Consider the following 14,933-nt stretch of genomic DNA (forward strand, 5'->3'; position numbering starts at 1 on the left):
GAATGGGAAATGGAAAGAGGGAGGGCTTACATTCTCAAACTTACATAAATTCAAACAGGTAAACCCATGTTGGTTTGTGGATGCTGAGAAAAGACTGTCCTACAAGGGTTGAACAAAAAGTAATGCCTCCACCATCATTACTTGGGTTTGGATGGGAATATTTTAGTAAATCAAACACAGAAATAATCCTTAGAACGTGCTGTTTAACTACCACTATTCACTTTTCCACATGATCACCAGACAATTGGATACGTTTCTGTCAACAATGAAGCCGTCACGGAAGAAGTCGACACTCTGATTCCAGCGTCTCACCGTTCTCTTTTCCTGGGTACCCATTGTGCACAGATCTTCCAATAGCCAATCAAAGCAATCATGTGACCCACATGTTCTTGTGAAATGCCGATTATGCTTCAAATTTCTCTTTCAGTGATACAACGATTGACCTGAATCTTACAGTTCTCTCAATGTCTTCATCAGAAGCATAATTATTTCGCCACAGATCTTCTTTCATTATCAGAAACAGATGGAAGTCAGACAGTGCTAAATCTGGACTTTATGGAAGATGTCATACGGTGGTGAGATTCAGTCTCTGAAGTTTCAAGTTGTGCGCTTTCATTTCAGGCGTCAGCATCCTGGGTACCCATCGTGCACAGATCTTCCAATAGCCAAGCAAAGCAATAATGTGACCCACATGTTCTTGTGAAATGCCAATTATGCTTGAAATTTCTCTTTGAGTGATATGACGATTGTCCTGAATCAATCTGTCAACTTCTTGCTCGTGAAACTCGGTGGTTGCTGTCACAGGACGTCCAACTCTTTGTTCGTCACGCAAGTCAGATGTTCCCACCTCAACATCTTTAAACTTACTCGCCCAACGACGCACAGTACTCACATCAACACAATCACTATTAACAGCTTGCATTCTCTGATGTTTTGTAGTTGGAGCCCCCCAGTGGTGCAGTGGGTTAAACCCCTGTGCCGGCAGGACTGAAGACCGACAGGTCACAGGTTCGAATCCGGGGAGAGGCAGATGAGCTCCCTCTATCAGCTCCAGCTCCTCATGCCGGGACATGAAAGGAGCCTCCCACAAGGATGATAAAAACATCAAATCATCCAGGCGTCCCCTGAGCAACGTCCAATTCTCTCACACCAGAAGTGACTTGCAGTTTCTCAAGTTGCTCCTGACACAACAAAAAAAACCCAAACAAACAAAAAACTATTGTAGTTGTAAGGCGTTGAATTTTTGCCATTATCTATGTGTAAACCGCTTTGAGTCTCCCTAGGGATGAGAAAAGCGGTTTTTAAATACTGTAAATAAATAAATAAATAGAAATATCAAGAAACAAAAGAGGAAAATATTGAGACGGGCAGTTACAGAGGGCGATGAGGGAAAGTGACTCATCTCCCTTTCTATTTCCTTGATGAGGACTATATACTTGTGCAGGATTTGTGTAAACCATAATTCATTTTCAACCATGTTGCCCACATACGGTGATTTGGTTGGAGGTCGGAACATAGCTAAAACATTAGTCTGTTTCTGGAAAATCCAAAATTGCATCCTTACCAAAAGCTTCCATCACGGGGTTGGAGTCCAAGACTCTCTTCTCGATCGTTTCTGCCGTCACGCTGCCTTTAGGGACCGAAGAGGAGGCGGCGACGGTAGCGTAAAACGTCATCAGGCAGCGGGACGTCCATGTCTGGAAACAGAGGAGAAAGGGGTGCGGGACAACGAAAAGGACACATATTGGGGCGCTGTTTGCACACACGGCATGGTTGAATCTGTGCACAGCTCAAAATAGCACTTGGATCTTCCCTCTCTCATCGTTCTCGTTGCTTCTGTCGATCAAAACAAGGCCAAAACAGGGAAGGAATTTTTGCAAAGCCTTCAAGTTTTGGGACAATACAAAAAGACCTTCCCATTGTTGTCATACGCTGGCATAGGCATGGCATAACCGCACTAGTCACCGGGAGTTCGCCATGAGGGCAGGAAGGGTGTCCTTGGAGGCCTTACCTTTCCAGCCCCGCTTTCCCCACTAACAATCACGGACTGGTTCACTGGCGGAATCTGGCTCTCAACGTTTCGGTATGTTTCCTCCGCCACCAAAAAAACATGCGGTTTGAGATCCTAAAAAAGAAGGACGCAGTGTTTAGAAAGGAAGCAGCCAGTGTCAGGAAGGCAAAAAGCGAGGGAACACTGTAGTTTTAAACCTTATTGGTGTTGAGTTACTCTGAGTTTTCTGGACTGTTTAGCCATGTTCCAGAAGCATTCTCTCCTGATATTTCACCCACATCTATGACAGGCATGCTCAGAGGTTGGGAGGTCTGTTGGAAACTAGGCAAATGGGGTCTATATACCTGTGGAATGATGTCCGACGTGGGAAAAAAAACTCTTGTCTGCTTGAGACAAGTGTGAATGTTACCATTGGCCACCTTGATTAGCACTGAATGGCCTTGCAGTTTCAAACCCTGTCTGCTTCCTGCCAGGGTGAATCCTTTGTTGGGAGGTTGAGAGCCGTTCAGCAGTGGAACTCTCTGCCCCGGAGTGTGGTGGAGGCTCCTTCTTTAGAAGCTTTTAAACAGAGGCTGGATGGCCATCTGTCAGGGGTGCTTTGAATGCAATTTTCCTGCTTCTTGGCAGAATGGGGTTGGACTGGATGGCCCATGAGGTCTCTTCCAACTCTTTGATTCTATGATTCTAGGTGTTAGTTGATCCTGATTGTTTCCTGTCTGGAATTCCCCTGTTTTCAGAGTGATGTTATTTATTTACCGTCCTGATTTAAGAGTTTTTAGACTCCTTTTTCCCATGATACTAACTTTTCCAGGAGTGGATTTCCCTTCCTTCTGAGGGGGGATTTCGCTCACTTTCTGTTGTCTCTACTGCTAGAAATATTAAAAATTAACTGGGTATTTATGATTACAAAAATGTGAGCCAAACACTGAAAGAGTGAGTAGGCCAAAGCCTGCTAGAGTCAGTGGGCCAAAGTTAGTGCCGTCCTGAGGAGAGTGAATAGGCAGAAGCCTGTTAAGAGTCAGTGGACCAAAGCTAGTATCGTCATGACGAGAGTGAGTAGGCCGAAGCCTGCTAGAGTTAGTGGGTCAAAGCTAGTGTTGTCATGAGGAGTGTGAGGCAAACCTCTGTGTGAGAGAAGCCTCATGTGAGAAAGCTCCAGTATGCAAGCTGCTGTGTGTAAAGCTAGTATCATCCTGAGGAGAGTGAGTAGGCCGAAGCCTGTTAAGAGTCAGTGGGCCAAAACTAGTGTCGTCCTGAGGAGAGTGAGTAGGCTGAAGCCTGTTGGAGTCAGTGGACCAAAGCTAGTGTCATCCTGAGGAGTGTGAGGTAAACCTCTGTGTGAGAGAAGCCTCATGTGGGAAAGCTCCAGTGTGAAGGCTACTGCGTGTAAAGCTACTATGTATTTGTTTATTTGTGTTATGGAAACCTTGCTTTTGGCAATGTGCCTTCCAAACCCACCAGCCTTAGCCCCTGCAACCAAAGAGGAGGGGATGTTGGGAGGTGAGGTCCTCCGGACTACCACTATTCACTTTTCCACATAATCACCAGACAATTGGATATGTTTCTGCCAACGATGAAGCCGTCGCAGAAGAAGTCGACACTCTGATTCCAGCGTCTCACAGTTCTCTCATCCTGGGTACCCAATGTGCACAGATCTTCCAATATCCAAGCAAAGCAATAATGTGACCCACACGTTCTTGTGAAATGCCATACTCTCTCCTCTCTCTGCTCCCAGTTAATTCCTACCTGACATTGTCCTCTCTCACCTGGAGGCAGGAGGCAGCGTGGTAGTCTTCCATGAGCTCTTGCGTGTAGAGAGGTGGAATTGGTCGGAAGGGGTTGACGGCCACCAGGCTGCAGCCGGCCTTGGTATAGAAGACATGAGTGGCGTATCGTGCTTGGAGGCACCTGAGAACTAAGGAGAGTGAGACATTTGCTCATGAAGCAGTGTTGGAGAATACTCACTTTTGTGGACTAGAATCACGGAGTTAGAGGCCATTCAGTCCAACCCTCTTCTGCCTTCATGCAGGAAAATCATAATCAAAGCCCCCCTGACAGATATTCATCCAGCCTCTGTTTAAGTGTTTCCAAAGAAGGCGCTTCCACCACACCCTGAGGCAAAGCCTGTTAAGAGTCAGTGGGCCAAAGTTAGTGTCATCCTGAGGAGAGTGAGTAGGCCGAAGCCTATTAAGAGTCAGTGGGCCAAAGCTAGTGTCGTCTTGAGGAGGGTGAGTAGGCCGAAGCCTGCTAGAGTCAGTGGGCCAAAGCTAGTGCAGTCCTGAGTAGGCAGAAGCCTGTTAAGAGTCAGTGGGCCAAAGCTAGTGCAGTCCTGAGAAGAGTGAGTAGGTTGAACCCTACAAGAGTCAGCGGGCCAAAGCTAGTGTCATCCTGAGGAGAGCGAGTAGGCAGAAGTCTGTTAACAGTCAGTGGGCCAAAGCTAGTCCCGTCCTGAGGAGAATGAGTAGGCAGAAGCCTGCTAGAGTCAGTGGGCCAAAGCTAGTGCAGTCCTGAGGAGAGCGAGTAGGCAGAAGTCTGTTGATAGTCAGTGGGCCAAAGCTAGTGCAGTCCTGAGGAGAGCGAGTAGGCAGAAACCTGTTAAGAGTCAGTGGGCCAAAGCTAGTGCTGTCCTGAGGACAGTGAGTAGGCCGAATCCTGCAAGAGTCAGTGGGCCAAAGCTAGTGTCATCCTGAGGAGAGCGAATAGGCAGAAGTCTGTTGATAGTCAGTGGGCCAAAGCTAGTGTTGTGTTGAGGAGAGTGAGTAGGCCAAAACCGGTTAGAGTCAGTCACCCAAAGTTAGTGTCATCCTGAGGAGTGTGAGATAAACCTCTGTGTGAGAGAAGCCTCATGTGAGAAAGCTGCTGTGTGTAAAGCTACTATGTATTTATTTATGGAAACATAATTCTTGTAAATAGTGCATCCATATTATTTTGCTATAACGAAAAGCCTCCTATGGAAGAGATAGCATTGGTCTGTGTGTTTTTGTTCTTTTTATCACTTTGGGCTAATTGTGCTGTTGGAGTTCAGCCTGTGATTGTGTCTAAGGATCAGGACACTCTGGATGTTGGGAATGACAATGCTGTTTCTAATGATGAGGGTGCTTTAGACGCAGAGAACGACAATGGGATTCCTGTTCAAAGTGTCTTTGCTGATGAGAATGTTCCTGAAGAGTTTGGGGATGATGGGATGGTCTCTGGAAGAGGGCCCGAATTGCTACCAGAGAATTCCCAGGGTTTTGAGTCTAAGAAAAGTTCGGCAGCTGCAGAAATTAATGAGACAGAAGATAGAAGGCTTGTTTTCAGACTGAACAGAATAGCACAACAATCTCTCAGGCGCTCTGCCAGGTTGAGAGAGAAATTGATGACAGAGTCAAGGCTGAAAAGAAACCCGTTTCTGGCAGGAATCTGTACAACAGCAGAAATACGTTGAATTTGGGGGATTTTAGGAACGTGTCCAACCCCAACTAAAGGGCTCAAACCCTTTTGCTCTGTACCAGTAGTGGTGGTGACAGGATTCACTTTGGTAAGGTCATCAATGAGATGTAGTTGCCGCTCGTCACTTAGGAATGATTCCACCTCTCCTCCAAGACAGTGCTCATCTCTGCTTGGGTCGAGGGCCCGGTTGCTCTTTGTGCCATTGACCTGTAAAGAGAAACGTAAGGAAATCCCATTCTGACTGAATTCTCCCCACTCAAGAAACAGCTGAACTTCCCAGATTGGCAACCCTTGAATCCTTGGGACACATGAGAAGCTCTGGAAGACGAATAGAAATCAAAAGCACCTTTTACTGAGCATGCCCACCATGTTTTGGGGACTTCTTGTTCCCCTAACGTGCATTTAGGGCCATTTTGAAAAAAAGAGATTATTTTGACCCACGTTGGTTTGTGGACGCTGAGAAAAGAATCTCCTACAAGGGTTGAACAAAAAGTAATGCCTCCACCTTCGTTACTTGGGTTTGGATGGGAATATTTTAAGAAATCAAACGCAGAAATAATCCTTAGATGGTGCTCTTTAATTACCACTATTCACTTTTCCACATAATCACCAGACAATTGGATACATTTCTGCCAACGATGAACAAGTTTTCTGAAGCCGTCACGGAAGAAGTTGACACTCTGTTTCCGCAACCAGCATCACACAGTTCTCTCAACATCTTCATCAGAAGTCTCTGCAAATCTTATTTCATTATTGGGACAGATGGAAGTCAGACGGTGCTAAATCTGGACTGTATGGAGGATGCCGTATGGTGGTGAGATCCAGTCTCTGAAGTTTCAAGTCTGTGCGCTTGCATTTCAGCCGTCAGCATCCTGGGTACCCATCGTGCACAGATCTTCTGATAGCCAAGCAAAGCAATAATGTGACCCACATGTTCTTGTGAAATGCCGATTATGCTTGAAATTTCTCTCTGAGTGATATGACGATCGTCCTGAATCAACACTCAGTTTCTGCAACCAGCATCTCATAGTTCTCTTAACCTGGGTACCCATCGTGCACAGATCTTCCGATAGCCAAGCAAAGCAATATCACTATTCACTTTCCCACATAATCACCAGACAATTGGATACATTTCTGCCAACGATGAACAAGTTTTTTGAAGCCATCACGGAAGAAGTCGACACTCTGTTACTACAACCAGCGTCTCACAGTTCTTTCATCCTGGGTACCCATCGTGCACCCGATTATCCCATAGTCAAGCAAAGTAATAATGTGACACACCCCTTCTTGTGAAATGCCAATTATGCTTGAAATTTCTCTCTGAGTGATACGACGATTGTCCTGAATCAATCTGTCAACCTTTTGCTTGTGAAACTCGGTGGTTGCTGTCACAGGACATCCAACTCTTTATCACACAAGTCAGATGTTCCCACCTCAACATCTTTGAACTTGCCCAATGACGCACAGTAGTCACATCAACACAATCACCAGAAACAGCTTGCATTCTCTGATGAATCTCCTTTGGGGTGACACCTTCTGCTGTCAAGAATTCAATGACTGCATGTTGCTTAAGTCGCATTGACCAGCCGTCTGCGCAGGGTTCCACATTTCGCACTTTAACAACACAACCGTTAAATGCAAAGGTTTCCCGTCAAAATGGAGCTGTAGAGGAGAGTCTACTGAACAAGCCAGTACCTGCTGCATACCAATACTGCCATCTGTTGAGGAGTTATGAAGGTGTAGGATTGGGGAGAACACTTTATTGAGACCTCTTTTCCCCATAGAATCATAGAATCATAGAATCAAAGAGTTGGAAGAGACCTCATGGGCCATCCAGTCCAACCCCCTGCCAAGAAGCAGGAATATTGCATTCAAATCACCCCTGACAGATGGCCATCCAGCCTCTGCTTAAAAGCTTCCAAAGAAGGAGCCTCCACCACACTCCGGGGCAGAGAGTTCCACTGCTGAACGGCTCTCACAGTCAGGAAGTTCTTCCTAATGTTCAGATGGAATCTCCTCTCTTGTAGTTTGAAGCCATTGTTCCACGTCCTAGTCTCCAAGGAAGCAGAAAACAAGCTTGCTCCCTCCTCCCTGTGGCTTCCTCTCACATATTTATACATGGCTATCATGTCTCCTCTCAGCCTTCTCTTCTTGATAATAACTCTTCCAGGAGTGGATTTCCTTTCCAAGGAGGAGATTTCTCTCACTTCCTGTTGTCTGTACCCCATTGTTTTTAACTAGGAGTAATTTGCCAATTGGATGTTTGTAACTCGGGGACGGCCTGTATGACAACGTAAGAGCTTACCTATCTAACTCTCTCTGCAGACATCTTGTCTTTCTCCATGCTCACAGGAGAAAACAATGGGGGACTCAGGGGTTTGCCACATGCTGAAAAACTTTGTGTGAAAGAGCCATGTCGCTGAGAAATATCAAGAAACAACAGGGGAAAATAGAGAGACAGGCAGATACAGAGGGCAATGAGGGAAGGTGACTCATCTGCCTTTCTATTTCCTTGATGAGGACTATAAACTTGTGCAATGGTGGCGAAGTGGGTTAAACCACTGAGCTGCTAAGCTTGTTGACCGGTCTGAGTCCTTCTACCGAGGTGAGAAGATCGGGATATAAAAGTTTTAAATAAATAAATAATAAATAAAGGTCGCAGGTTCGAATCCAAGGAGTGTACTGTTATGTGTTGAGGAGTTACAAAGGTGGAGGCATTACTTTTCATTCATCCCTCATATCGGGATATAAAAAACTGTTATCTGTTGAGGAGTTACAAAGGTGGAGGCATTACTTTTCATTCATCCCTCATATTGGGATATAAAAGTTTTAAATAAATAAATAATAAATAAAGGTCGCAGGTTCGAATCCGAGGAGCGTACTGTTATCAGTTGAGGAGTTACAAAGGTGGAGGCATTACTTTTCATTCATCCCTCATATCGGGATATAAAAAACTGTTATCTGTTGAGGAGTTACAAAGGTGGAGGCATTACTTTTCATTCATCCCTCATATCTTCCATCGTCATTTCCTCCCTGAAAGGCATACCTGCTTGAGCATCTCCCTCCTCCTTTTAGGGCGCTTCACGCTTCGTATTGGAGAATGCATTCAAGTTCAGTGGACTAGACGGGATCCCAAACAGGACGTCTTTCAGATTGCACACGTTCGAGTGGCCTAAAGAAAAGAAGTCACTTGTGACAATCAACCAGCACACACAGTGGACACTGCCTAACTTCAAACTGTCTCAGTTGAGTGGGGAGAGTCTGGATCAATCCTCGCTCTTCCCATTTTTCCAGCTGTCTCTGTTCCTCTTGTTTCCCAAGCCTTCCCTCTTTGTCCTTGGCTGACTTCACTGGTGGCAAAGACTCAACCCCCCCACCCCCCTGCATATCACTCTGATGTCACTTTGGGGCTCCTAGAAAACGAGTTCTCTCCAGCCATAAAGAAGGAAAGTTCTCAGCTGAGAGGAGAGAGAGAGGAGGAAAGCCCGAGGCACAAAATTACACCGTTTGCATTTTTGTCCAGGCGTGCCCTATGGAAAGTTACAAGGAAAACGAGTTCCACCCAGCTGAGATTCGGTGGCTCTCCGGGATTTGCATCTAAGTGGCTCGGGCTTCGAATCCAAATCCATTGAGAATCCTGTACTGAGTCTCATGCACCCTCGAATCTAATGCGAACCTCAATTCGCAAAACCCTGAAACCAAATAGAGTATTGTAATGTTTTCTTCTTTGAAAACAAAAGTGTTAGGACACCAAAGCTTCCAGACAAGCAAAACGAAACCTTGGGGGTATATCTATGCTGCAGAATGAATCCACTTTAATTGCCTTGGTTCAATTCGAAGGAACGTGGGGGCTGTACAGTGTTCCCCCACTTATCGCGGGTGTTACATTCCAGGACCACCACGAGAGGGGGCCAGGGGACAGTTCCATCTTGTCTCCTGCATATGTCATCAGTTGGGGACCCTTCCCCACAGCACCAACGGCCGCTCTGGGCCGGAGTGAAGAGAAAGGGGGCCAGGGGACAGTTCCATCTTGTCTCCTGCATATGTCATCAGTAGGGGAACACACCCTCCAGCACTAACTACACTCTGGGACAGTGATAAGAGAGGGGTCCAGGGGACAGTTTCATCTTGTCTCCTGCATACGTCATCAGTTGGGGACCACTCCCTCCAACACTAACTACTGTCTGGGACAGTGATAAGAGAGGCGGCTAGGGGACAGTTCCATCTTGTTTCCCGCATATGTCATCAGTTGGGGACCCCTCCCCCTCAGCACCAACTGCACTCTGGGCCAGAGTGAAGAGAGAGGGGGCCAGGGAACAGTTCCATCTTGTCTCCTGCATATGCCATCAGTTGGGGACACCACCCCCAGCACCAATGGCCGCTCTGGGCCAGAGTGAAGAGAGAGGGGGCCAGGGGACAGATCCATCTTGTCTCCTGCATATGTCATCAGTTGGGGACCCCTCCCCCCAGCACCAAAGGCCACTCTTGGCCAGAGTGAAGAGAGAGGGGGCCAGGGGACTGTTCCATCTTGTATCCTGCATATATCATCAGTTGGGATCCCCTCCCCACAGCACCAACTGCGCTCTCAGCCAGAGTGAAGAAAGAGGGGTCCAGGGGACAGTTCCATCTTGTCTCCTGCATATGTCATCAGTTGGGGATCACTCCCTCCAGCACTAACTACACTCTGGGACAGAGTGAAGAGAGAGGGGGCCAGGGGACAGTTCCATCTTGTCTCCTGCATATGTCATCAGTTGGGGATCACTCCCTCCAGCACTAACTACACTCTGGGACAGAGTGAAGAAAGAGGGGTCCAGGGGACAGTTCCATCTTGTCTCCTGCATATGTCATCAGTTGGGGATCACTCCCTCCAGCACTAACTACACTCTGGGACAGAGTGAAGAGAGAGGGGGCCAGGGGACAGTTCCATCTTGTCTCCTGCATATGTCATCAGTTGGGGACCACTCCCTCCAACACTAACTACTGTCCGGGACAGAGTGAATAGAGAGGGGGCCAGTGTACAGTTCTATCTTGTCTCCTGCATATGTCATCAGTTGGGGACCACTCCCTCCAACACTAACTACTGTCTGGGACAGAATGAAGAGAGAGGGGGCCAGTGTACAGTTCTATCTTGTCTCCTGCATATGTCATCAGTTGGGGACCACTCCCTCCAACACTAACTACTGTCTGGGACAGAATGAAGAGAGAGGGGGCCAGTGTACAGTTCCATCTTGTCTCCTGCATATGTCATCAGTTGGGGACCACTCCCTCCAACACTAACTACTGTCTGGGACAGAATGAAGAGAGAGGGGGCCAGGGAACAGTTCCATCTTGTCTCCTGCATATGTCATCAGTTGGGGACCACTCCCTCCAACACTAACTACTGTCTGGGACAGAATGAAGAGAGAGGGGGCCAGGGAACAGTTCCATCTTGTCTCCTGCATATGTCATCAGTTGGGGACCACGCCCTCCAACACTAACTACTGTCTGGGACAGAATGAAGAGAGAGGGGGCCAGGGAACAGTTCCATCTTGTCTCCTGCATATGTCATCAGTTAGGGACCACTCCCTCCAACACTAACTACTGTCTGGGACAGAGTGAAGAGGGAGGGGGCCAGGGAACAGTTCCATCTTGTCTCCTGCATATGTCATCAGTTGGGGACCACTCCCTCCAACACTAACTACTGTCTGGGACAGACTGAAGAGAGAGGGGGCCAGTGTACAGTTCTATCTTGTCTCCTGCATATGTCATCAGTTGAGGACCCCTCCCCCTAGCACCAATGGCCGCTCTGGGCCAGAGTGAAGAGAGAGGGGGCCAGGGGACAGTTCCATCTTGTCTCCTGCATACGTCATCAGTTGGGGACCCCTCCCCCAGCACTAACTGCCTCTCTGGGCCAGAGTGAAGAGAGAGGGGGCCAGGGGACAGTTCCATCTTGTCTCCTGAATATGTCATCGGTTGGGGACCCCTTCCCCAGCACCAACGGCCGCTCTGGGTCAGAGTGAAGAGAGAGGGTGACAGGAAACAGTTCCATCTTGACTCCTGCATATGTCATCATTGGGGACCCCTCCCCCCAGCACCAAGGGCCGCTCTGGGTCACAGTGAAGAGAGAGGGTGCCAGGGAACAGTTCCATCTTGACTCCTGCATATGTCATCATTGGGGACCCCTCCCCCCAGCACCAACTGCCTCTCTGGGCCAGAGTGAAGAGAGAGGGGGCCAGGGAACAGTTCCATCTTGTCTCCTGCATACGTCATCAGTTGGGGACCCCTCCCCCCAGCACCAACTGCGCTCTGGGCCAGAGTGAAGAGAGAGGGGGCCTGGGGACAGTTCCATCTTGTCTCCTGCATATGTCATCAGTTGGGGACCCCTCCCCCCAGCACCAAGGGCAACTCTGGGTCAGAGTGAAGAGAGAGGGGGCCAGGGGACAGTTCCATCTTGTCTCCTGCATATGTCATCATTGGGGACCCCTCCCCCAGCACCAAGGGCCGCTCTGGGTCAGAGTGAAGAGAGAGGGGGCCAGAGGACAGTTCCATCTTGTCTCCTGCATATGTTATCAGTTGGGGACCCCTTCCCCAGCACCAACGGCCGCTCCGGGCCAGAATGAAGAGAGAGGGGGCCAGGGGACAGTTCCATCTTGTCTCCTGCATATGTCATCGGTTGGGGACCCCTCCCCCAGCACCAACTGTGCTCTGGGCCAGAGTGAAGAGAGAGGGGGCCAGGGGACAGTTCCATCTTGTCTCCTGCATATGTCATCATTGGGGACCCCTCCCCCAGCACCAACGGCCGCTCTGGGCCAGAGTGAAGAGAGAGGGGGCCAGGGGACAGTTCCATCTTGTCTCCTGCATATGTCATCATTGGGGACCCCTCCCCCAGCACCAAGGGCCGCTCTGGGTCAGAGTGAAGAGAGAGGGGGCCAGAGGACAGTTCCATCTTGTCTCCTGCATATGTTATCAGTTGGGGACCCCTTCCCCAGCACCAACGGCCGCTCCGGGCCAGAATGAAGAGAGAGGGGGCCAGGGGACAGTTCCATCTTGTCTCCTGCATATGTCATCATTGGGGACCCCTCCCCCAGCACCAACGGCCGCTCTGGGCCAGAGTGAAGAGAGAGGGGGCCAGGGGACAGTTCCATCTTGTCTCCTGCATATGTCATCATTGGGGACCCCTCCCCCAGCACCAACTGCGATCTGGGCCAGAGTGAAGAGAAAGAGGGCCAGGGGATAGTTCCATCTTGTCTCCTGCATATGTCATCAGTTGGGGACCCCTCCCTCCAGCACTAACTACTGTCTGGGACAGATTGAAGAGAGAGGGGGCCAGGGGACATTTCCATCTTGTCTCCTGCATATGTCATCATTGGGGACCCCTTCCCCCAGCACCAAACTACAAATCCCAGAGCATCTTTGAGACTGAGGGAGACAAAGACATGGGCAGTGGACGTTTCGGGAGACTAGGTTTGCTTCGGGTCAAGAAATCCAGATTCGGCAACCCTCCTAGGCTTTCCCTTGTTCAAAACCAGACGTGTGCCGAAAGGTGTCCTCTTCAACCTTTGGGGAGGTCATCAGATAAGGAGGCATATGACCAAGGTAAACAAAGGCCGGCCTGCTGAGTGGGATGATCATGCCTTCTCACCACTCATCTAAGTCATGAATCAAGGTGTATTTTCATTCACTGGCACAAATACCTGATATGCCCAAATTTGAATACTGGTGGGATTTTGGGGGGAGGATTTTGTCAATTGGGAACTGTAGTTGCTGGGATTTATAGTTCACCTACAATCACAGAGCATTCTGAACCTCACCAATGATAGAATTGAACCAAACCTTGGCACACAGAACTCCCATAACCAACAGATAATACTGGAAGGGTTTGGTGGGCATTGACCTTGAGTTTGGGAGTTGTAGTTCACCTACATCCAGAGGGCACTATGGACTCAAACAATGATGGACCTGGACCAAATTTGACACAGATACTCAATATGTCCAAATGTGAACATGGGTGGAGTTTGGGGAAAATGTACCTTCACATTTGGGAGTTGTAGTTGCTGGGATTTATAGTTCACCTACAATAACAGAGCATTCTAAACCTCACCAATGATAGAATTGAACCAAACTTGGCACACAGAACCAACAGATAATACTGGGTTTGGTGGGCATTGACCTTGAGTTTGGAAGTTGTAGTTCACCTCCATCCAGAGAGCACTGTGGACTCAAACAATGATGAATCTGCACCAAACTTGACACAGATACTTAATATGTCCAAATGTAAACACTGGTAGGGTTTGGGGGAAACAGACCTTGACGTTTGGGAGTTGTAGTTGCTGAGATTTATAGGTCACCTACAATAACAGAGCATGCTAAACCTCACCAATGATAGAATTAAACCAAACTTGGCACACAAAACTTCCACAACCAACAGATAATATTGGAAGGGTTTGGTGGGCATTGACCTTGAGTTTGGAAGTTGTAGTTCACCTACATCCAGAGAGCACTGTGGATTTAAATAACGATGGATCTGGACCAAACTTGGCAAAGATACTCAATACGCCCAAATGTGAACATGGGTGGGGTTCAGGGGAAACAGACCTTGACATTTGGGAGTTGTAGTTGCTGGGATTTATAGTTCACCTACAACCAAAGGGCATTCTCAACCCCACCAATTATAGAATTCGACCAAACTTCCCAACTCAAACAATGATAGACCTGGGCCAAACTTGGCATAAATTCTCAATACGTGCAAATGTGAACACTGGTGGAAATTTGGGGAAAATAGACCTTGAAATTTGGGAGTTGTAGTTGATGGGATTTATAGTTCACCTACAATCAAAGGGCATTCTCAAAGAATTGAACTTCCCACACAGAACCCCCATGACCAATACAAAATACTGGAAGGGTTTGGTAGGCATTGACCTTGAATTTGGGAGTTGTAGTTCACCCACATCCAGAGAGCACTATGGACTCAAACAATGATAGATCTGGACCAAACTTGGCACAGATACTCAATATGCCCAAATGTAAAACACTGGCGGGGTTTAGGGGAAATAGACCTTGACATTTGGGAGTTGTAGTTCACCTATATCCAGAGAGCACTATGGACTCAAACAATGATAGATCTGGGCCAATTTTGGCACAAATACACAACGTGCCCAAATGTAAACACTGGTGGGGTTTGGGGGAAATAGACCTTGACATTTGGGAGTTGTAGTTGCTGGGATTTACAGTTCACCTACAATCAAAGAGCATTCTGAATCCAAACATGCTGCCGAGCGTGGGAACTGATCCTGGGGTTTAGGCAACCTGGAGGGGAAGCAGGGGAAAGGGACCCAGCTTAAGAGGGGCAGACACGTGTCTGTCTCCCGTGTGAAGGGGGCTCACCAGTTCCGTGTGCTGCTGGAGTTGTCCTGAGTGTCCCCTGCTTCCAGCCGGGATGGGCCGAGCTGAGCCAAGGCGGGGCCTGGATTCGAATCCAGGGAGCCTCCCAGAAGGCAGGCGGGGCCCTTTA

The 14,933-nt window shown here is 48.2% G+C and overlaps 1 protein-coding gene across 1 annotated transcript in view; it reads right to left on the bottom strand.

Moving 5' to 3' along the window:
- The window catches only part of MYO19 (myosin XIX), a 53,206-nt gene extending 38,293 nt beyond the window's left edge, over positions 1-14,913 (bottom strand). The window contains exons 1-6 of the mRNA XM_060757034.2: positions 14,807-14,913; positions 8,490-8,615; positions 5,503-5,650; positions 3,778-3,926; positions 2,012-2,125; positions 1,565-1,697 (exon numbers count right to left, since the gene is read on the bottom strand). Coding sequence (XP_060613017.2) covers positions 1,565-1,697; positions 2,012-2,125; positions 3,778-3,926; positions 5,503-5,650; positions 8,490-8,549 — 604 coding nt within the window. The 5' untranslated portion in view covers positions 8,550-8,615; positions 14,807-14,913. The remainder of the gene's footprint in view (positions 1-1,564; positions 1,698-2,011; positions 2,126-3,777; positions 3,927-5,502; positions 5,651-8,489; positions 8,616-14,806) is intronic.
- Between the last annotated feature and the right edge of the window lie 20 nt (positions 14,914-14,933).

The sequence above is a fragment of the Anolis sagrei genome, chromosome 11, assembly GCF_037176765.1.
Source record: "Anolis sagrei isolate rAnoSag1 chromosome 11, rAnoSag1.mat, whole genome shotgun sequence".
Lineage (NCBI taxonomy): Eukaryota > Metazoa > Chordata > Lepidosauria > Squamata > Dactyloidae > Anolis > Anolis sagrei.